The sequence below is a fragment of the Excalfactoria chinensis genome, chromosome Z, assembly GCF_039878825.1.
Source record: "Excalfactoria chinensis isolate bCotChi1 chromosome Z, bCotChi1.hap2, whole genome shotgun sequence".
In the NCBI taxonomy this organism is placed as follows: domain Eukaryota; kingdom Metazoa; phylum Chordata; class Aves; order Galliformes; family Phasianidae; genus Excalfactoria; species Excalfactoria chinensis.
In genome coordinates this window covers 54,427,855-54,451,626 of record NC_092857.1, presented here as the reverse complement: position 1 = coordinate 54,451,626, position 23,772 = coordinate 54,427,855, and the positions used below count along the sequence as shown (strand labels likewise).

The following is a 23,772-nucleotide window of genomic DNA, read 5'->3' as shown; positions in this document are numbered from 1 at the left end:
TATCTCTCAGAATTTCAGGAAGTAATGGTTATTAGCAGTTCTTTTGGAAAACATTGTCTAATTCTGTTCTCTTAAAAGAAGACCAAAAAATGTTTATACTATGAAGGAGCTTAGTATCTAAATCATAACTGTCCAGGCAGGGGGAAGATGTAAGTAACTAAAAGTACTAGCATTCAGAATTGCAGTAGGTATAAAATCTTACCATTTACAATGAATAGCAAGTACCACTGGTCTTGCCATAGTACAAAAGCCTTCCAGCACCTCCTTTACTAATCCATCCTTATTGAAGAAATGTAAGGTGAAGACTAGAGAAGGGGACCAAGCTTGTGTGATAGGAAGTATATCTGCATTGTAAGTGAGCACTGATCTTACTAGACTCTATGCCACTTGCTGTACACAGTCTGTTTGAACTGAGAATGTAAGAATTTTATGCATTCTGCACTCCATTTATTCCTTGTACTGTCCATTAATGGATAATGAAATACTGCCTGCTGTATATGGCTTAGAAAACTCTGTGGGTCTGAACACAATTGAGGATAAGCTCAGTGTAAAGGTTGAATGAAAGGTTAAATGGTTAAGATGACTGTAAGAAAAGATAAAAAAATTTATCTTTCATTTGACTGCACTGTCTTAATTACTTGGTTATACATTTGTCTAGCTCCCTTTCTGAGCTAAATTTCAAACAGGTGAAAAAATGAAAAAGAAACATTTTGAACGAACAAAGGAAAAAAAAAAAAAGAAAAACAACCAAACATAAGAGTTCCTATTATGAGGAGTACAGCAACAGTAGGAGTCAGGTTAATGAAAAAAATATATTTACTGTTTGGTTTACACAGTGCAAAGTAGTCCTGAGAAGATCTAACCAGTGCTTTCATGGCTGTGAGGGGTTGATTTGAGTTCAGTGGGGAACCAGACAAGAGCTCTTCATGTTCTTAGAGGAAGAAACATGGTAGAAATTAACAAATAGAAAAAGCACATTAGATTCAGTAAACTCCCTTAAATGAATATTAATGGAGAATGTTGGTGTGAAAGGTTCAAACATGTTTACTGTCCCTTTTCCCTATGATTTTTGGCCACTTTTGGAGGCAGAATACAGGGTCCTTGATTTGTACCTGTCTAGACTGTACATTTAGGTTGATCTTCAGAGTCATCTACTAGATGCATGAAGGTGCCATTGCTGCAAGAGGGCACAAGCCAAAGAAAAAGAAAAATAAGGTGAACCAAAAGTTGGGAACAGAATAGTGATACTTCATTAATGAGATTTCTGTGCAATCATTTGTTCAGAGGACTCCTTCAAAAACTCCTTTTCCACATAGCTGGAAGTAAATCTTCAGTTCTTCACAACAAATGTGAGGCATGTGCCTCTGTGCATCTGTGTTCTGTAAGCCACTGATCTTGCATGACCTGGCTGACTCAGGTGTAGTGACAAGACTGGTTTATCAGTCACATGGATGCTTCTCTGATGTTATATGACTATCAGCTTTATTTCTGCAGAATCATATCTTGCAGTTGTCGTTACAGGAGTTTCTATGTTTTCTAATCCTTTAAGGGTTTCATACCAGTAATGTTCCTTACTTTGAGCAGGTGTGTCCATAATTTTGCCAACATTTTCTCTCCTGATATTACCAAGTCACAATATCAGCTCAGGAAACTCAGAAAGTCTTGAGCATTGGCAGTCAGGGCAATTACCTGTGTAGGTATATAATGCAAAGTATTCAGAGATGGTTTAGCATATCTGCTGGTTCCATCTTTGATACTGTCCTGTAAAGAAGTCCTTAAGGCACTGTCAGATGGACAAGGGCAGCGGTAGAAAAGGGCAGTAAGCCCCCAAGGTCCACATGTTTGCTTTCCTGTTTAAGTTTTCACTTATTCCATGTCAAGCATGGTACTGTATCTTTTATTATACAGCTGAAGGAGCTTCACCAAAGAATGAATTAACTATCTAAACAAGTCAGTAGCCAGGCAAACAGCATATTTTGTTATTTTCCAGTCAACATCTCTAAACTCTTAAATTAACATTATGTGTCAGAGTGTTATCTTCATGCCTTTATCTTTCACTGTTGTTTCTGTTAATAGGTAAAATTGCACAGTGAAGTTTACAGCTTATAAAGGAATGAAAGCACTGTTGTTTAAACAAACAAAGGGCCATTTTCCATGGATGAATTTTGAAGTGCTACCAGCAGTGGTCAATGAAATTTTAAAGAAATTCATGGCAGCTTTAATTTGTGCGAATAACAATATTTTTCAGCCTGGTTAATATATACATGGAGAATAACAGACAAGCTTAATGTTAGCAAGCTTTGTTCAAAAGGTTTAATTTACTGCAACATCTAAACCTGTTTGTGCTACATTGATAAGTAAGTTATAAAGGCATAGAACATAATTAGCTATGTCCACTATAAATGCTGTGCGAGAAGAGAGGGTGGGAATAAAGATTTAAAATCTGACTAATCAAGACTGAACTGCTTATCAAGTTCCAGAAATACCATTATTAAATATGCTTGATTTAGTAGCAGTTGTAAAATATCATTGTCAGAACACGTTATCCAAATAGGAATGGCTCACATAGAATTTGGTGTTGATTTACAAATGTCGCAGGGAAAGCAGCTGAGTGAATTTGCATTAAAATGTACTGATAAGTAACTTCCTGAAATGAGCTTCAGTCTTTTGTGAGAACTCAAAGGAGTCCCTTGCTCAGACAAGAGGCTGAGATGTGCTTTACTCTGCTTTGTTTGACTCTGATCAAGGTGAAAGTGCTTTGTATTATCTGGAGCTCAGAGCAACACAAATGGGTGATTTAGACTAAGATATTACCCGGGAACACTGAATGCCTAACACTCTACTGTAACAAAATGAGCCGCTGAACTAGATACAGGGGAATCTGATAGGGAGCAGAAGAGGCAGCAGGTAATTGCTGTGCAAATAAAGAACTTGTCTATCCAGCAAACAAGCATATGCCTGTATACTGTCCATTCCTGTCATTCCTTGAAGTGGTGGAGCACGATGAGGCAGAAAAGGGTATGTGTCATGAACAAGGAAGGATGAGGAAAGTGTTGCATACAGGGCATGGGTTTTTTTGTACTTTGTTTTGTGAATCCTTCCTTTGATGAAGAGGTTAATTTGTACAGTGGATCAATGGATCATGCATGGATGCTGCAAATTCATGTTTGATCCCTTATTTTATGGCTTATTATTTTCATTGTATTTTTTCTGTGTAAGTTTTGGTACAGCTGTGTAGATTAGTACATGTTTATGCAAATGTGCTTCTTTGCAAACTTCACCAAATACAGCTTTGTTGTTATTTTTTTTTTAATTTAACAATACATTATAGCATTATCAACACATTTTATTTTTATGTGTTTTTTTACACATTTGACAGTTAGTACATTGCCTTTGTCCCAAATACCGAGCACTGTCCAGCAGTGGTTCAGCTATTTTGTTTGCATCTATTTGCTGAGAGGTCTCACCATCTTCTAAGTGGTATCCATAAATGGTCCCTAAGGGCTCTAAAGGATATTTTATCTGTCTCTGTCTTTCTGAGAGCACCTGAATCTCAAGAAGCTGCTCAACAGAAATTCAGATTCTAGCAGAATGATCTGTTGAGGATTTCAGAGCTCTCAGTGAAGCCTCAAATTACCCACTTTCCCCAGCTTTGCAGTCTGACATCTTTCTCCATTCAGCTCACAACTGCAAGAGAATTGCTGAATTTGATGAGGAAGGTCCAAAGCTCCCAGGCTGTTGCTGACTTCCTCTAGGAACATGTTGCAAGATCTGACATGCCCTTCTAAACCATGAGCATCTCAGGGGATGAAGTGGTTACTCTGTGGTTTTGGAGAAAATATAAGCCTGATGTGATGTTCAGATTCACTGATATGATGCTTTGCATGGTGTTGGACAATATACTGCAGACATACACTGGCCAAGTTTCCACAGTAGAAATTAAATCAGAATTACTTATCTGAGGGAGAAAAGAATGTTTTTAATTGAAGGTGTATTTCTTTTTAAATTTAAGGAGAGGTTTTGCTTAATAGCTGTAATCCACACCTTTGCACTTCTACCTACCACAACAAAACTGTATGATTTAGAAAGTGGATAAGGGTATCCTGAGGTGCATACTGATTTTATAATCAAGTATATCACTTCTGAGACAAATTAAGGTAGAATCCCACGTGGGTATTGCAAACCTTCCAGTAGCCCACTGCTGTGCTGCTAGATGTCTCCTTTCCAGATAAGGATCTGCTCTTCCTCTGGCACTGGTGCTGCTCTTACTTAGCACTTTCCAAGTCCATCCATGATGATTCATGAAGATCATGGACATCCACCTAATGAAAGAAGGGGGCGGATACTTCATCTTGATAATGAGAGGTGCTACCTTCTGGCAGCGGGTACAAGTGCAGGACACACTGATTTGGAAGCAGTGCTGAAAACATCCGTGGTAGTAGAGCAGTTTATCACCTAACAGTTTGTTGCTAATTTATCACTGTGGCTAACCAAACAATCTGCAAGGTTTCAGCACTTTTGCATTTATACAATCACAAAGCAGCCAGATGTCAGGTTTGTAAATCAACCACACTGCATAAGCTGTAAATATTCCACACTGATATGAATTTAAAGCTTATACATCAAAAGAGAAGCACAATTACGAAGTCAGAAGTCTGAACATTCGCTAGTTCAACACCAGTAACTCAGGGAAGAAGTTTCAGAGGCAACTGGATTAATATCAGGGAAACCAATTACAGAACATTACATGGGAACAGGTTTATCTTTTACAGGGTCTCAGTTTGTTACTTTATACATCAAATGCAGTTACAGGCATTTAATCTCTTTGGTTATGTTTTCACTGGTGCTTTGGTGCAAGTGGATGTTATAAAATCCGGATCTCTGCTGGAAGGTTTACAGCAGTGATCTCAGTGTGAGTAACACACTTTAAGCAGTAAGCAAATATCAGATTTTAAATGCTTCCTTTAAAGAATTAAACTGCTGATTTTACTCTTCTGTGGGGAAAAACAAGCAAAAAAAAAATAATAATAATAATAAAAAAAAACACGACAGTTACATTTTTAATGTAATGAAGTAGATTGCAATGTGCACAAGGAGGACTGGATTTTTTCATTGCTACCTTTCATTGTTCTAAAGACAAATTATAAAACAAATAGACAGCTGGAAAAGAATATTCCTAATTGAGCAGCTGTGGGAGCTGAAGCTTTGTTTTGTGCCTGTCACTGGCATTTAGCTGCTACTACAGCTCCCACCTTTGTGTCAGGTGGTAGCAGTGGAACAAGAGACATGCAAGGCTAATACATGTGCTTTTGGGAACTGAGAGTAAAATATAACATATTCCCTTTTGGAGTGCAGGGAAACTGTTCTAATTTAAGATCACACCTGCAAAAGGCAGGAAAAGGTTCAGGTCTCTCTTGTATTAGCTTGCATATAGAAGACAGTCCTAAGCATAGTTGATAGAGGCAAGCAGGTTTCTCTTTCTCTGATCTCTGCCAATTTCGGAGGTTTCAGTCAATGTATTTTGCCTATTAAAAAGATTCTCAGTGGAGGCAGGAGACAAAGACATCATCTTGAAATGGTGCTGAGACCAGCTGTGCTTTAGAGAACAGATTGGACCAAGCCTGGTCTCAGCTTGCTGTTGTGAGGAAAACGAGATTCTTCCTCAGTGTTAGCAAATGGCATATAAGAGTGTGATAAAACCCAATCTACAGTAGATAGGAGCTTTTCACAGTGCTCTTCACCCCCATGGCTTTGTGTCAGTCCAGAAGGGTGATATTGTGTGTCCCTTGTCTGCTGTCTCAAGAGACTCCCACAGGGAGCACAACAAATGAAGAGGAGAAGAAAAGATCTGCTGTCATTCTTGTTGCTCTTTATGGGCAACCATTAGCACACCAGCTACAAAACATCTCAAGGCTTAACCTGGCAGAATCAGGGGCTCTCTGTGACTCTTCCCATTCTTAAGGATGATGAGGCCCTACATTACCTCCATCTACAATCAGCTGTGTAGCGAGAAAACCTTCCTGGATGCAGTTTCAGGTTTATCTGAGAATAGCTGCCGTCTAGGATTGGACTGGGTATAAAATGATGAACCTGTATATTGCATCCTTTCTTAATGTTTTTATGTTCTGTTTAGAAAGTTAGTTTAGTTATTCCAGGAGTTTTGTGCAGATAAAAATTATATTGCAGTGCTCTGTAGTAAATAACACATAAAAATAGTGGCAAGCCCCATCTCATTTCTTTTAGTTCAGCACTTTCTTTTCAAAGAGGTTAGCTCCGTATTTCCCTGGGATCACTGCTTTTCATCTGCTGTATAAAACTTAACTTCTCTGATAAACAGCCTGAGCAACTGTGGGCACCATGAGCAAATGAGAAACAATCCATGTCACATGCAGTGCATTTCTTGTTGTCATAGTGGTAAATTCTAAGGTGCACCTGGTGTGAGTTAGGTATAAATGAACTTGTCAGCAGGTGAACTGCATTTTCAGTGCCTACAGAATCTTGGTTCTTTGTCTTTCTTTGGTCTAAGTTGTTTTTGTTCATTTCTGGGGCAGTCAGAGTGGGTGGGATAATAAAGGAATGTATGTGTAAACTGTTGTATTGATACAAGGATATTCCTACAATATTCCAAAAATCTGTAAGGAGGCATAGTAGGGAATTAATGACTAGTGAAAATAGAGCTTCCCTGTTGGATGATTGTTCATTTCTAATAAAATTAAACCGTAAACTCATAGGATAGTTTGAAGTTGTCAGGTAAGGTATCAACCATCTGCTCACTGCATGTGCTGTCACTGTGGGTGTTCAGGAGCAGGAGCTGTCATTAAAAATGTTCCTTGGAAAGTGCTCTCCCCAGTGAGGCTCTGAGGCTGAGTTTATCCCAGTGCTGGCAAATACTGGGGGACAAAAAAGGCCTGTGCCTATGCAAAGTGCCAATAGCAAGGAATTCACGTGTAATTTTTCATAACCAAGAACAAGCAGCTATTTCAGACTTTCTCAGTGTGACTGCATTGTTACAGGATAATGTATGGCTGTGGTATCTGGAGCTTGCAGGAGGAAACATGAAACGTGGACTAAATAAAATAATGGTAGTATGTGGTTTTAATATTTCATATGGCTTTGGTTTAGAATATGAGGAATTTATTATCGTCCAGTGTCACTGGCAGTGGCACCATAATATAAATGAAACTTCCTCAAGTTAAGGGTGTGAGCTCCCTCATATGAGTGCCCAGCCACACAGTCTTAGATAAATATAGAGCAATTTTATCACTACATCATTGACTTGCCTCACGGTCTGATTTTCTGCACTTTGGGAATGTTACTTCCTTTCTTGCTATAGGCAGTGGTTTTCTTTTTAAAATTTGCTCTTCAAGTTATCTCTAATATGTATTTAAATCACTGATGTACTGACAAACAAAGCTATGGAACGGGCAAGGAAATACTTCACAACTCTGATTTTTGTTAGAGATTTTAAATAAGGAGTGTGTTTTTGAATGTGCTCATATTACTGAAATAGCATCTTCTCAATTAAGGAAGTTTGAAAACCCCTACGAACTGAACTGAATACTTACACGTATGTAAGTATTCGGATATGTGTGGATATTTATATAATGGAAGAACCATTTCACTTAAAGCATAAGAAAGAGAATTGTATGCAGGTTAATTAAAACAGCTGCCTTATTAAAAGCTGAGGTTATTTTTTAGAACCTTGTCAGAATGACTTCTGCAGTTTCCAGTAAGCCCTGCATGAGTCGCTTGTGTAGCATCAGCAGTGAATTGAATTCCTTGTTACCACACCTGTTTGTGATGTTTTGCCATGCTCGACTGTGCTGCAGCCAGCAATAGTCTCTACAGGCTGCTCCTCCCACCTTCTGTCAAGATCTAGTGCCATCTCCTAGCACCTAAAAGAAAAGCTCTTTCAAAACTGCGCCAGTGTCAAGGCTCTGGCTGGCTTCTATGCAATCAGAATGCAGACAGACTTCTGTGTGCAGATAATTTCATTACCATCGCAGTCAATAGGGCTTTCATCAGCTACACGAAGTCTGAAGAGAATGGAAGGGATTGTGTGGGTTTTAGTTTTTTTTATTGTTAGTTTAATTGTTTTCTAAATGGCAGTTGCCCATTTCAAATCTGCATTGTTTGGACAAAGACTGCTTTTCTTTAAGTATCTCACTTGCAGTTGAACACACAGTCAAACACAGAAGCAATGAAATACAGAGGACGAGGTAACTTTAACAGTCTGTGTGCTCAGCCTTTGATCTTTGTGCTCGTATGTGCCACCATAATTGTCATGGAGTCACAAAATGACTTGTGTTCGAAGGGACCTCAGAACCCATTCATTTCCAACCCCTGCCGTGGGCAGGGCTGCCACCCAGCAGATGAGGCTACCCAGCCTGGCCTTGAGTATCTCCAGGGATGGGGCACACACAGCTTCTCTGGGCAGCTGTGCCAGGGCCTAACTGCACTCTCTGTGATTAAATTCCCCCTGAATTCTAACCTAAACCTCTCCTCTTTCAGTTTAAACCATTCCCTTCTTCTGTCACTATCAAGCTGTGTAAAACTATGGACTCTGGGCTATTGATATGTTCTCCTCGAGTACTGGAAGGCTGCAGTGAGGTCTCACCAGTGCCTTCTCGTCTACAGGCTGAACAATCCCAGCTCCCTCAACCTTTCTTTCTTTCTAACTTTCTGTAGTAGGTACTTTTATTTTCTTTTACCGTTTTTTTGTTGTTGTTTTGTTTTGTTTTGTTTTGTTTTTTAATTAGTCTTTCCTGTTGCTCTTGCTTAAGATATAACACTACAGGAAATCACAAGGTACTTTTAAATCAGGGCAATCTTTTAGAGCTTACTTCAATTCCTGTTTTGGTAAGGTAATTCTAAAGTTAAAATAAGCATCATCTGCCATATAGCTTTGCAGTTCAAAGAGATTGAAATATCTAACTTAAAACAAAAGTTTTGGAGAATGATCTGTATAGTTAGGTGGGATTTCTGGCCTGTGGTGCAAGTAGTTCAGGTTCACTGAGATGGTAATTACCTATGAATTCAGGATCTCTAGTGTCGGTAGCTTCACGTGATGTCCAGAGCTAGGATTTTCACTGAAGATGAAGGGAGTAATCACATTTGTACACATCCAGCCGTGTGTAGTTTGGGACTAACATCAGGATGGTCCTTAATCCAAAATGAAATGCAGCACAGGGCAAGGCAGCACTTGCTGCTCTGAGCAAAATACTGCCACTCAGTTCCACAAGCACATTAATTCTGATCACTGTAACAGATGGCATTTGTGAAAAAAATGGGACACTTACATCAATTGTGGGTATAGCCTTAGGAGTCTCTTTTTATCCTCACCTTTGCAAGATCCTTTTGAGGAGACTTGTTGGGAATCCATCAGTATGGAAAAGTATCTAGGACTCCTGTAAAAAAAAACAAACAACAAACCACCACCAACAACACTACAAAAAAAAAGAAAAGTTAATATCCACTCCCATGTTTCTTTAAAATACATTTTTTTTAGGAGAAAAGAAAGAATATTTTCATTATCAGATGCCGGAGCAGATTTTAAAATTATGTTCTTTCACTGAGTCATCTGATTTAAGCATAATAATATGTTGCAAGTCAGTACACAAATTACTGCTGATTTGTTCTACAGTAATTGAGGTATATTTTCTGCTGCCTACAGAGCAAATAGTCAGGAGGCAGTCCACTCCATGTTACTGGAATTCATGAGTGAGAAACATCTACTTTCAGTCAACAGAGAAAATCTGTGAGCTGAATAAGGGTAATTTTTGTTGAATTCTTGATTGAAAACAATGCTCAGCAGAAAGTGTGCTGCAGTGGTAATCTTTTATTTCTGCCTGCCAGCCACTATAATGCCTTGCTTTCTAGAATTTAATTTGTATTAAGACATGTTTTTGTCTAGACTTTTTATTGGTAGATGCAGTTGGTAGATACACAAGTTTTTTTCTCTGATTTACACTGCTAAAATTATTTTTTATCCATCCAAGTATGAAAATGGATGTGTCACAACATCCTCCACATGCCTGAAGTTGATTGAAGAATTGTCTTTTTGTGTGGATTTTTTGACAGTAAATAGTGGGCTCTAATAAATTAGATTTGTGCCCACCTGACAGAGCAGGGGTTGCAGAAGTCATTTAAGAGAGTAATCTTTTGGGAAGAGAACATTGGGAGCAAAAGGGAAAACAAAAAAAAATCTGATAGATCTGTGAGGAAACCACATTGCTCAGAGCTGAAAATGTTCTCTTTTTATATTTCTTGGTGCTGTGATTCACAAACTTGTGTGTGTGTTTGTTTCCTAAGTTAAGATCTCGGCTTCATCAATAATTGATCATCTGCCATCTTTCTGCTGTTTTTTGGTAGACTAGACCTTACTCTCAGTGGTACCCGTGTAGCTGTTTGTTAGCAGTAACAGGTGTCAGTAGGGATTGCCTGCCTGCATGTACAAATGCAAAATATTGCAAATATTTTGTCTTAGAAGTTCACAGAATCCCAAAGATTATCTGTGAGATCAAACCTTTGTATTATATAAAACAGTTACGTCTTCAAGAATGCGTTTGCTTTTCTAGCCACAGTTACACATTTCTATTTTACTATCACTGATTCAGAAAAATGCAGTGCTTTTATTTCTAAAAAATGTTAGATTTGATTAGCTAAAGTTGTGTTTTGGGGATCTGGGCAGTTCTCTTTATATGCTGAAAAACGTTTTTACTAACTTGATTGCTTGATTGGTGTGACCAAGACATAACATTTGTTGACATCAAAATCTTCTGTGTGTGCTAAGCATGGAAAGCAATGACAGTTGGAACATATGTGTAGTTACATATATGGGAAATGATGGCAGTATGATTAAGTTTACAAAATGACTTTCCGGGGGACCCAACCAAGATATTGAAGTAACAGCCGTGAACAGTTACTGAGTTCATTCTATTTATGTCTGAGTGGTTTAGAGAGGCGTAGGAACCTACTGTAGAGTTAGGTTATAAAATATGTACATGTGGTTTGCTTGTTCTCTTCAGTGGAAGTACTGCTGAGCATACTGAAAAATCATTTGGAGGTGAGTGAAGGAGAGAAGTGCAAAAGACAAATCAGTCTTAGAGAATGTTTGCATGACCTGATAGAAGGTCCACTGCAGGCTGGATGACCTCCAAATGGCATAGGTTCTATCTGCCTGACATAGGTGGCCATTTAAGGGGTGATAACAGAGGGCTGAAGATGCAGAAATCTTTCTGTAACTCTTGGAGTGGTATTATCCAGCACTGTGTGTGGGAAGTCCTCAGTTCTGAAGCTGTTCCACACCTCAGACAGGTAGATCTCAGGTTACTTACCCTTGTAAAAATAAAAAATAAAAAATAAAAATTAAAGCCCTTTTGCAACATTATATGGAAACTGTGATAGATGAATTTTTGAGAAAGCCTTCTGCATCATGTTGTCTTAAATTCTCACATAGGGCAGGATATAAAAATCTGGATCTGAACTGTGTGTGAGTTCATTTAATCCAAATTCCTCATTGAAAATATTTGTTATTTCACCCAGTGAATCCTCTTTTTTTTTTTTTTTTTTTTTTTTTTTTTTTTTTTCTGTGCAGCTTTCACCAGAAAAGGCAAAAATGTAAGCTATTTGATTGTAACTTCTGTCTGGAAAGTCAAAGTCCATTCTTATGAAGCTTGCTTTTCCTTACTTAGATGAGAAACTGAAATCTTGCCATGTGGGCCTAGTAGCCAAGATACTGATCACCTACTTCTAAAGCACACCTTCTCATCTTGTATCTCTCAGCTTGTGTTGTTACATTTTTTCTGTTTGTTTTGGCTTTTCTTGTCTCCCATTTCTCTCAGAACAAAATGATTTGCTTATTTTTCAAACTTTGGGGGCACAGAGAAAAATATTTCTCCACATAACCCTAGGCTTGGTCAACAATTTCAGGGAAGTGTTAATCCCTTGAATCAGTCATGGCTCTGCTTTCCACATGCTCTGCAATAGGTGCTGAGAGCTGATAAGCATTACAGGGTGCTTTGTAAGCCAAGAATATATGTCTGTGTCAGATCAAAGACAGAACTGAATCCCAGGGTTGGATACATCCTGCCAGTAGCTTAGTCTTATTTTGACCAGAGGCCTGTATGTGAAGCTGTTAATAGTGGCTCCAGGATGTCCTTTTGACTAATAGTAGATAATCTTTCTTACATCCTGGAGAATGAAGATTAATATAGCTTTTAATTGTATTCAAACCAGTGCACCATTAGTTTATTGCCTTAGAAGTGCCAAGGCATTTAGTCTAAAAGGAGAAAAAATCTTGATTTCTTCCATAAATCCTGAAAAAAATACTTCTCTAACTAAAATAAAACATTACCAAAGGGTATACCCAAATTTCAGTGCATCAATTTCATTTATTTCTCCTGGTTGTTAATATTTTGTTTATATTCTCCTGGTTATTGTCGCTGGAAACAAAAGCCTTTCCTATCATCACCTTGGGTAAAAAAGAAAGGAAAAGGAACCTCGTTGTTTTTGAAGCCTGGTAGTTTATAGTTACAGCAGCATAGCTTTATGAAACAGGTTATGCGTAACAATCCTGGCTGACAGATGGGCAAAGTCATTCTTAAAAAGAATGGCTGAATGATGATGGTTTGGCTGCATTTCCTCTGAAAGCAACATGCAGACTTTTTAAATACAAGAACTGATTTCAGCCTGAAATCTACTTATCTTCTAGGCAGATTCAACTTTGCTTACAGGAAGATTTTTGTTAGTACTTCCACAGTTCAGTAGTTATATTAATTATTCATCACTTTTCAGTATCTTCTGTGCTAGCTTATCTTTCATTTACTTGCTGATCTATAGCCTGGATATTTGTAGATTATTGGGATATTTTTACGTACTGTAGAAAATACTTGCAATGTTATTAATAAAAAAAAAAAAAAAAAAAAAAAGACCAAGTGCATAATTAACTTCCATTTGGCACCATTATTTTTCATTTTAAAAACAAAAATGGGCTGCTCATGCATAGGTGAGCCCATTTATGATCTCAGTGTTTTTCAAAGGTATTTATCAGTCTTGCAAAAAGATATTGTATCATCACCAGTACAGAAAACTGAGCAGAAGTCACAGTAGTTCATTTCCAGGGAAGGATTTTGCTTTCTCAGTCATTGCATCACCAACTTTTATTTCAGTTTAAAAACCATAATGCTCCAAAATCCTTAAGACAAATGAAATCTGAAATAACTAGATTTCTACTGATTGCAGCTGAAAAGCTTACACTGTTTCAGAGTACTGCTATAAAGTGTTAGCTTCCTCATCCTTCAGATTTCAGGTTATCAAGAGTGATTTTGAGGCTTTTAGTTAAATAGAGCACATTTCCCCAAGTTTCCTCCTGCCTGTGTTTGCCAGTGCTTTACTGCAGTGGTCTTTAGAAGAAAACAAGGGAACCCACAAAGGGGACAGAACTGCAGGATAGGCATGCAGGAAATCTTAATAAATGAATTTTTTTTGTCAGTTTTAGATAGCTTTCAGTAAAATAAAGAATAGTAGATCTCCCTTGCATTTCCGGCTATCCAAAGAGAGTAGAGCATGTTTGCCTGGCATTTCTACAGGATGATCATTTCCTTGTTCATAGACGGGAGGAAAGAAGAGCAGTGTCAGCAATAGTTGACATTTTTCTTATTTTGTTTTTACTTTGTTGTTTTGTTTTTTTTTATTTTCACCTTCAGTCATACTCAAAAGTTATTAGCATCATTATCATTAACATAATGAAGTTACTGCTGTACTGTATCTTGCAGAAATGTTCTCCTGAAAGGCAGCCCTTATTAGCATCCAGTTTTATGTGCTTTTTTGCCTTTAGAGGCATGTACCATTATGTGAAAAGCTGAACACAAATGAAAATTTCTACCTATTTCCATATCTATTTCCAGCCGTACCTAAATGTAGGGATCAGTGCACAGTCAGAGCTTGCATTAGTGTTCGGTAGTTCATCATGAACAACTGATGATCGTATTCATCCTCTTTTTTTTCTTTTTTTTTCCTCTTTTTTTCTTTTGAATGTCTGAAGTACTGTTTTGTCCTTGGCTTTCCCACAAGAGCTCCAATTGATTGATCTAACACAGGATGGTATTACAGGTTCTTTTAATCAACTCTTCAAGTGTCCTGTAATGCACCTCAAAAGCTTCTTCTGGCTCTGCCAGATGTCTGTGCCTGCCTAATCGCCATTAATTTAAATCTCTTAGCATCGTCACAAGGACGAGTAAGCTTTGAATATTCCACAGGAGATAGAAAGGCCACTGTTGTTTTATGAATGGTGACCATTTGTGACCAGTGCAGTAATCCATGTAATCTCTGTTAGAAACCTCTATTCACATTTTGAGTAAAAATCATCATTGTACAGTATTGTTGTATTGAAATAACATTGTATTATACGGATGGGAAATGCTGAATGTTAGGAGAAGAGGTTGCAGATTTAATCATCATTAATGTTATAACTTTGAAATGTGAATTTCTCCTTTACTTCAGAATACATTCAGACCTGGATAGACTCAGCATCACCATTTCCCATTAGGATGTAAATACTCACTGACAACTTGTATGAGTTACTGATGCCCATAGAAATCATTCCAGTTTGTGGAATCTGTATGAAAACAGCATTATCTTGTGTGTGCTGCAGGCAGGATTTACCACTGTGCCTATATGACCTCAGAACCTCAACTGCATTAAGTTCCCAAAGGTGCCTTTGAAAATCCAGATCCTAAGGCTAAAATTTTATTCTATATTTTTACATTTCAGGTTTGCGATATCAATAAAATGAGATTAGTCATGGTTTAGTAAATTGTGGTTATAGTAGGTTTCTCTGTAAGAAATACATGCTGCTCTTCAGTGAGCCATGTGACAAATAATATACAGATTATCTGTCTGAAAGTTATCTTTAAATGCTGAAAAATTATAGAGCAATTCAGATGTTTTTTCACTTTTCCCCATAATACTTACAGTATAATGATTACTAAGTAAGCAAATACGTTAATGAAGGATTCACACAGTCTGTACTCATTAAGAAGTAACTGCTACTTAAGGAGCTGCATAGAAGTGAAGTTACCTGTGAGCTTGTGTGTGTTTCATACGCACAAATTTCAGAATAATGGTCTGAAACAAGTTTCTGACAGTCCATGAGGATTTCAAGCAACAGGCCTCATACTGCAGTTGCTAGCTTTTAAATTCTACTGAGGAGAGCTGAAGGTACGTAGTATTCTCTCTTATGCTGTTTCTTACGTGTAGTTCCTGCAGTTATAAAACAATTCAGATAAAATGTGCTCTTTAAAAGGGCACAAATAAGAGTAAATAAGAAAATAATAGCTGTATTTATTATCCTAGCCTACAGGTCTACAGCTGTTAAAAATATAGTGACATGAGTTTAAAATAATGGTGAAGTATAAGCTTAAACTGAGAAAGAAACAAGCAAAACAAACCACTTTTTTGGGAAGAAAAAGAATGGCATTCTTTAATCTTATTTCATCTGAAAACAACTTATCTCCACATAGGTACATAAATAAGTTTAATTTTATATGTATCTCCAGTAATGTGGCCCCAGTTAAATGTGAATGTGTTTTATTTTATTTTTAAGTTATAAAGTCCTTTTGAGATATCGATTTAACAGAATGTTCTGAAATCCTTCTTCCTACAAATTTACTGTGTCTTAGAATCATAGAATAGCTCAGGTTGGAAAAGACCTTAAAGATTATTAAGTCTAAGCACAACCAAACCATACTACCCTACCTCTAACTACCCTCCGCTAAATCATCCGCTAAATCAGCACCACATCCAAATGGATTTTAAACACATTCAGGGATGGTGACTCAACCACCTCCCTAGGGAGCCTATTCAGGTCCCTCTGTAGTGTCCTTCTTCCCTCAGGCAGATCAACACTCCCTCCCAACCTGGTGTTGTCTGCAAATTTACTGAGGGTGCGCTCAATCTCCTCATCAAGATTGTTGATACTCAGTTGTATTGGCCCCAGTACCAAGCCCTGGGGGACACCACTCTTGACCAGCTTCCAACGGGATTTAACTCCATTAACCACCTGACTGCCCTTTGATTAATTCGTGATGATTCCCAAGATTATCCTTTCCATAACCTTCCCAGGCACCAAGGTGATACTGTACTGTGTACTGTGTCTGTAGCTACCAGGATCATCTTTCTGGCCCTTTTTGAAGCTGGGTGTCAAATTCGCCTGTTTCCAGTCTGCCAGCACATCCCTGGTTAGCCAGGACTGTTGAAGGATGATGGGGAGTGGCTTGGCAACCACATCCGACAACTCCCTCAGCGCTCCAGGGTGCAATCCATCTGACCTCATGGATTTGTGAGTGTCCAGCTTTCAGAGCAGTTACAAATCCATCTCATCATGGATTATGCAGGGAAATGGATCATCTTCTGCTAGAGCACTTCCTTTTGTCTCAACTGATTTTCTTACTGTATTTTTTTTTTTTTATGAACATTTTTTGGTAAAATTATAAATATTAAACTTACTAGTCTATATTAAAATACTCCTACTGACAACACTGCTAGTTAGCAATCTCTGACAGTAATCCTGGTAATTTGTTTTGTTGTTGTTACCGTCGTTGTTTTTCCTGTGGAGTGTTTACATGCTATCAGGCATGATGGATTGTAGTTTTGGGTTATTATGTTTAAATTTGAACCTTCGGAAAAGAGGCTGAATGCATGCCAGATTTCATTGTTTGCAGTCAAGAAGTGTTAATAGCATATAGATGTTACACATCTGCAGCAGGTTCTGTACCATCATCAGTTTTCCCTTTATCTCCAGTGTTTGGGCATGGAGGAGAATCCTGAGTGCCCAAGTCCAATATTATAAGAGATGGAGGGTGGCAGTACTGACTTTGTACTGTAGTCACTGCAAACCTGTCATTCCTTTTCATGGGCTTAGGTGTACATAGCATCTATGCGTGTGCCAGTTTCCCCTGTAAAAAAAATGTGAAAATTGAGGTCTTGAACAGAGAGTGAGAAATGTGCACAGAACAACCTGAGGGCATTAAACTATCTTGGTAATATTCAGACACTAATCATGAATTCCTAACATTACCTTGTGCAGTCCAGAGTATATGAGACATTAACATATTGTTCAACATATTGTTCAACGTATCCGATAGATCTCCATTTTAATGAAGTATATGTCACGTAGAAGTCTTTCAAGGGTAGGTGCTACCACCACCTTGCCAGTGTTTCTCACTTGTGTTGGACACAGATTTCTTTTTTTTTTCCATCCCAAATACTTCTACTCCAAGAGACTTTTTTGTTTGATGACTAGGAATACTCTGAATTTCATCTGTGTTATCTGGCATCAACTGATATGAAAACAGCCCACAGAAGTAAATTAAAGAAAATCCCGAGGAAAAATGACACTTCTAAAAATTACCAAATAAGTGGGCACAGGGCCAGCTAAACTGGAAGCAGAAATGTAGTACCTTAAAAAGTAGTAGAATAAAATGAACTTTTAAAATGAGTTTTAAAAAACATTCACCGTTAACTAACCAGCACTTTAACTCTCAGCACTCCATTAGTTTTCAGTTCCATCTTTTTATTCTGAATCTCCAAACTGAAGCTGAGATTGTATGTACTGAAATGACAGCATGCACAGTTGAAGGTAAGCCGAGCTGCCTCACCATTATCTTTGCTGCTTACTAGGATGTGCTGCCCCCTGGCTTCTCTGCATTGTTTCTTCTCCCCTAGTATTGCAGAGTAGATAAGGAATGTGCTGGGTTTTTTTAAGTCTGTCTCCACTTCTCATGCTTTTGTTCATTGGATGGAGTATTTTGTTCATTGGATGGAGCATGAAGTAGATTCTTCTCAGATGAAATTACGCCAAAAGACATGCTTCAAATTTGGTCCAGGCTAGCTGGAAGTAAAACCCCTGTAGCACACACTGTGTAGGCATCTTGGTCTCTATATCAGCTGCTTTTCTTTGCCAGTCTTCACCCACTGCACTCTGCTGCTTGTTAGTATAGATATACCCTGCCTGTGCCTATTGATTTCCCAGTCCCCAAGACTTTGATCCATCTGGATGTGTTTACTAGGTAACACCATCACAGGACATTTGATCTTAAAGGTCATCTTGACCAAACCTGCTCAAGTAGGGCCATCTCGAGCTGGCTGCTATGTACTGCCACACAGATCCATCTCTCCTGTTAATGTCTGAAGTGCTGGATGTTTCTGCAGTTTGTCTTCTTGAGGCTTGTCTTCTTGTAAGCCAAAGTTGTAGTATATGTTCTGTTCCAGGAGAGGTTCCTTGATCCATCTACCAGATATCTCATGAGAGCTATCTACTTCCTGTCCTGAGTCCTGTCCTCAGTTTCCATGGTCTATCATGGATACACTCTTCCAACAAATTTCTTGTATACTGATGTATTTCTACCAAGTACATAGAAGAAAGGGGGATGTTCAGAAGAGAGGAGAGAGGAAGGGGTGTTCAGAAAACTGCAGTATTTGAAGGTTTCTGCAGATTGAAGGCATCTGCATCTGTAGTTGCAGTTCTCAAGGAATTCTGTTGAAAAGCAAGTTGCGTGAAAATTGCACACATCTGCATAGGCAGGTGAGGAAAGTCTGGGGGTTTTTTTAGCTCACAGCAGGGATGGAGAAGTTATGTGACTGTTGTCTCCTGATCAAGCAGACCTACTTATATTGTAGGTACTAGTCACTCTAAGTTGAACTGTACAGTGCCATGCAGCAGATCACTAATATGTTTCATATTCAGGTGGATTTATCCTTACACTTTTCTTAAATTCTTTGAATCACGTTTGATTCTTTGAATCAGGGTCTGAAGCAAGGTGGGAAACAGATATTTGCAAAGGGGTCTGCTGCAGCCCAAGAGAGTTCTCCCAGACACAAGGTGTTAAACTGCTTTTTGATCAGCTGCTTGTAGAAATGTACATTAAACTGTAAACCATGGTTCTTCGTGTAACAAGCTAATGAGCCTATCAGTTGCAGTCTAATTGCCTCTACCTCACTCTAAATTCTGCTGCACTAAAAAAGTCAAAGTCACATTCTAATCTGGTTAATCACATTCAGCTTTGAAGAGCACATAGTGGCTGTGTGTTAATTCAACTTCTCTCCCTGGCAATTTGTTTGATTGCCTGTTACTTGCAATCTGCACTAACTGAATAAATGTATTCTGCATCCCGATGAGAAGTTATGACTTTCTGTTAAGGTATTTTAATGTGGATGTTTTGCTTAGAAATTGGTGTAAGTTCTTCTCAGCTTTTCATTTCTAATTACTTTCAGTAGGAAGGATTAAAAGCAAAAGGTAAGAAAGCAACAGAATTAAAGCAGTTTTTTAAATGGTAAGTTAAAACCACCCTTTACTTCATGAAGGCTTCTTACTGGCTTATGAAGAAATAATTAAATATGATACTAAAGTAAAAAAAAAAAAAAAAAAGAGAGAGAGAGAGAATAGTATGTCTTTTTATTCTTTCTCTCCACCTCCAGTAATTTATGTTGTTTGTACTGTCAAAACTTAGTCTTGGAACAGGTTCTGTCTATTACACCTTTTTTCTCTTTTTGTGAAATCCTCCTAGATTACTTTTGACATTTTAAAAGTAACGAAGTGTTTTTATGGGAATGGCTTTTCAAGTTAGCAGTACAGAGATTTACTTTTAGTATAAGAAACGGTCATCGCGTAGAAGAGGTTATACTTGGAAAATGCTAATGCAAAAATTATTTATAAACAGAATTTAAAGTTGACTCTGAAATGTTTAGTTCAAATGCTGCCCAGAAGTGTGGATCAACTAATGATTCCTTACCAGATCAGCCTTTCTGAAAAGCAGATCCAATCATCTGTGCTCTGAAAAAATACTGGGAATTAAGATCTGGAGACTCAGAGTTTATTAATTCATTAAAAAGTCTAACTAGGAATGTCTGATTCCCAGCAGTCCACTTAAGCTGTGGAAGCCAGTCTCCTGCACTACTTCTGGAAGAAATAAGTTGTTTCAAGCAGTCTGTGAGAGCAGTCCTTCCCTCTCTCTGCTGAACAAAGAGAAAACTGAGTGTTTCTCCCCCCAAGGGTACTTCCCTGAGGTTCCAGGGTGCTCCTCTGGACAACACTGGTTCTTTTGGATGGGAAGAAAACCTTCTCTTCTGATAGAACCAAAAGTCTAAGATCATCTGTGAACAAAGCCATTTTCCACTTGCTGTTATGGTATCTCAGTCCTGAAACTTTTATTCCTCTTCTGGAAAGGACATTTTACTCATTATTAGCTACTTTGTCATCAGATAGTGGGGCAAATGTATTCAGTCTTCCTTGTTTGGTTGGTCCTAACAGGCATTTTTCCTCTTCATTTCTTAAGAACATGTCTTTACACGTTCCTGTATTTTCATCTTTATTGGATGCAAACTGTAGTGCCCATGATGTAAAAGCATTGACTAGGGTTTGATGACTTCTGATGCTCATTTACTTTTTCTCCTTTTCCTGTTATTAATTTCTTATGCTTCCACAGGTGTTTGTCTCCCTTGCCCACCTTTCTGTTCAAAATCTGGTCTTTTCACATGACCACAGCTTCAAAAAATTGCAAAACTGCGTCATAAGCATTTTATCAGTCAGAGCTTCTAAAGAAGCTTTATTACCTTCTTTATTCCTTCAACTTCTTCTTTAATTTTTTTTTTTTTGTTGTTGTTGCAAAAACATATTCCCCATCTTCTTATACAATTCAGTACTTCCCGTACTTTTACCAGGATATTTTTACTATTAGTCTTTCCTGCTTGATTTAACAGACAATATCAAACATGCCAACTGCTTCACAGCTATTTATTGCCTGAAATAAAACTACTTTTGTTGTGGAGGTGTTCTTGTTTGTTTGTTTGTTTGTTTTTCACTGGTTTAATGCATTACTGGAGGACACATAATCAAATGCTTTCACGTTTCCAGAAAATGTCAGTTCATATTGGGACTGCAGTTCCTCTATTCTTCCTCTAAAGACGTGTCATTAGGTCAATTTACTTTGGTTATTGTATTCTGTTCCCTGATCACTTTAAGCCAAGCCACGTGGCCCAGATCTGTTCAGTGTTGAATTCTGGTTCCGCAAAACCAATCACAAATGTGCTGACCCATGTGAAAGCCACTTGAAAGATTTTATTAGGCATTAAGAGTCCTGCCTTGCATTTTTTAAATCTTTAGCTAAGATTATAAAATGAATAGCTCCAAAAGGTTAGTGAATGAAAAAGATAGAGTTTTAGAGGCAGAAAAAGACATAAAGGTCTTAAAGTGAGTGGAAAAGTTCAATGGGAAAAGTGCAATAGAAAATGTTCTAAAAGACTTAATAAAGCACAATCTCTGTCACTGCAATGGAAATGGAAAGAAGCTGGAGAATCAACCTCTGACGTACTCTAGTCAGATTATTAGGAGCACACTGAAGCTCTTTTCAGCTGCAGATGGTTTGCAGGAAGGACTGCTGTTTTGCTGGAAATGTGGGCAGCACGACGGAAAATGGTGTGAGATCAGTCCCGTTATACCACAGGGGGGTAAAAGCAATGATTAGTGTACAAGAAAGATGTGAACTGACCAATTACCCAATGGCAATTGATCATTACACGAAACTGGAATTTGCAGAAGTTTTTTTTTTTTGTGTGGTGTGAAATCAGACTGCAAACAGAAACTGTTCTAATCACATTCGTTCTCCTGTGCTGTGTTCTGTTTAGGTTGACCTACTTGTCCCTACAAAAGTCACTGGCATAATTACTCAAGGAGCTAAAGACTTTGGTCACGTCCAGTTTGTGGGATCCTACAAGCTTGCCTACAGTAACGATGGGGAACACTGGATCATATACCAGGATGAAAAACAAAAGAAGGATAAGGTAAAACAAAGAGAAAACTGATATTTCGTTTGCACACAGAGAAAACCATACATGTAGTAATTTCTGTGCTCATAGCCAGTAGCCTATTGTATGCTGCTTGTTTTATAGCATTCCTATGCATAGGGTCCCACAGATAAAAGTAAAGGTGAATAAAAAAGAGTAATATGAAACAATGACATTCACAGGGCAATAATATCATAGCTATCCATGCAGTGCACCTGATTTAATGTTGTTAAATATGGGACATAAAACTTTACAGTTCTTCCTTTATTGGAATTATTCCTTCCTTTAACTCTAGAGGAGAAAGTGTATAAATAGCATTTTATTTGTATATTTCAAAGCAGTGACTCAGTACATATTTTGTAAGTATTCACTATTTTCTGTAATTTTCTATAAGGCACATCTTTAATTTACCTCATTACCTAGCCATTTTTAATTAATTATTTTATTTTTTTAATGGAAATTATTCACTCTAGGGTGTCGAATACCCAATGGAAAGATTATTTTTATTACACTATTATGAGAATACAAAACATAAAAAATTTCAGAACTTCCCTAGTAAATGTTTAGTGGGAGATGTAAAGAATGTGTAGATTTAATGATTGATTTACCTTGAAGCAGTTAACTTGTTATTTAGGGTATTATTCATTGTATATTTCCTTTATACTGTGTAACACTTATATACTGCAAAAGCCTGAATGCATATACATTGCTTAAGGGAAACATTAAGAATGCTGGCAAAATGTGAATTATTTATTAAATATCTTAGTGGGATTATGTCTGGTTGAACTGAAAGTTATATTACTGAAAATACCACATGGAACTGATATCCTTGACGTGTATGTCCCAGATCTGGTGGTTTTAGCATCTGTATTCAGGGTAGTAAGTGTTACCATTTTTCACAGTAAGACCCCCCTACAGTGTCCAAGCTCGGGGCCCCCAGCACAGGAATGATAAAGAGCTGCTGGAGCAGACCCAGAGAAGAGCCACTCGGATGATGAACATGCTGGAGTGTTTCTCCTGTAAAGAAAGGTTAAGGGAGCTGGGATTGTTTATCCAGGACAAGGCTACAAGGAGACCTCAGTGTGGCCTTCCAGCACTTGAAGAGAGCTTATAAGCAAGAGGGGCCTGATTTTTTAGAGTTTGATCGTGATAGAATAAGGGGGAATAGCTTAAAACTAAACCAGAAGAGGTTTAGGTTAGATATTTATTAGGAAGAAATTTTTTTTATTCAGAAGGTGGCAAGGCCCTGGCACAGCTGCCCACAGAAGCTGTGGATGCCCCATCCCTGGAGGCACCCAGGGCCAGGTTGGATGGGCCTCTGTTTTAACTTGATCTAGTGGGTGGCAACCCTGTGCACAGCAGGCAATTGGAACTAGACTATCTTTAAGGTCTGTTCCAAGCTAAACCATTCTGTGAGTCTGATTCTGTGAAATGAATGCTCATTTAATTGTGGAAGGTATCCTACATCATTGGATTAAGTATGTGTGTAACTGTATATCTATGCATAGAAATGTTATATTTGTAAGAAGATTGTTATCAAAATATGGCCCTCAAAGAGCCAAGCCTCATTTCACTGTTGCTCAGTCCTGCAAAAGGATTTTTCCCCATCAACCTCTAAAGGTTTTTAAAGTGGGAAAACTGTTATTTTAGCCATCCACCTAAGAGGGTCCTGACACCTATGATTATAGGAGTATCTAGTATAATTGGTTGTCATATAAAAATTGGAAAGAAACAACTCACATTTTGAAGACACACTGTAAATACATTCAACATAAATGACAGATCGGCACTTCAGCACTTCATACACATCCCATTTTAAATCCTTGGCATTTAAAAGTGGAAGAATCTACTGTGAAAGAACTGTCTTCCCCAAGCCAAACTTCAGATTGCAAACCGCTGCATTCATTTAACTGAAAAATAAAATATACATTC

General features: G+C 38.0%; 1 protein-coding gene across 2 annotated transcripts in view; it reads left to right on the top strand.

Annotated features, from left to right (window-relative positions):
- EDIL3 (EGF like repeats and discoidin domains 3) overlaps positions 1–23,772 on the top strand; it is a 262,282-nt gene that overhangs the window by 223,185 nt on the left and 15,325 nt on the right. For both annotated transcript variants that reach the window (XM_072359069.1, XM_072359070.1), the window contains one exon: positions 21,682–21,837. In XM_072359069.1, the coding sequence (XP_072215170.1) occupies positions 21,682–21,837 (156 nt within the window). The remainder of the gene's footprint in view (positions 1–21,681; positions 21,838–23,772) is intronic.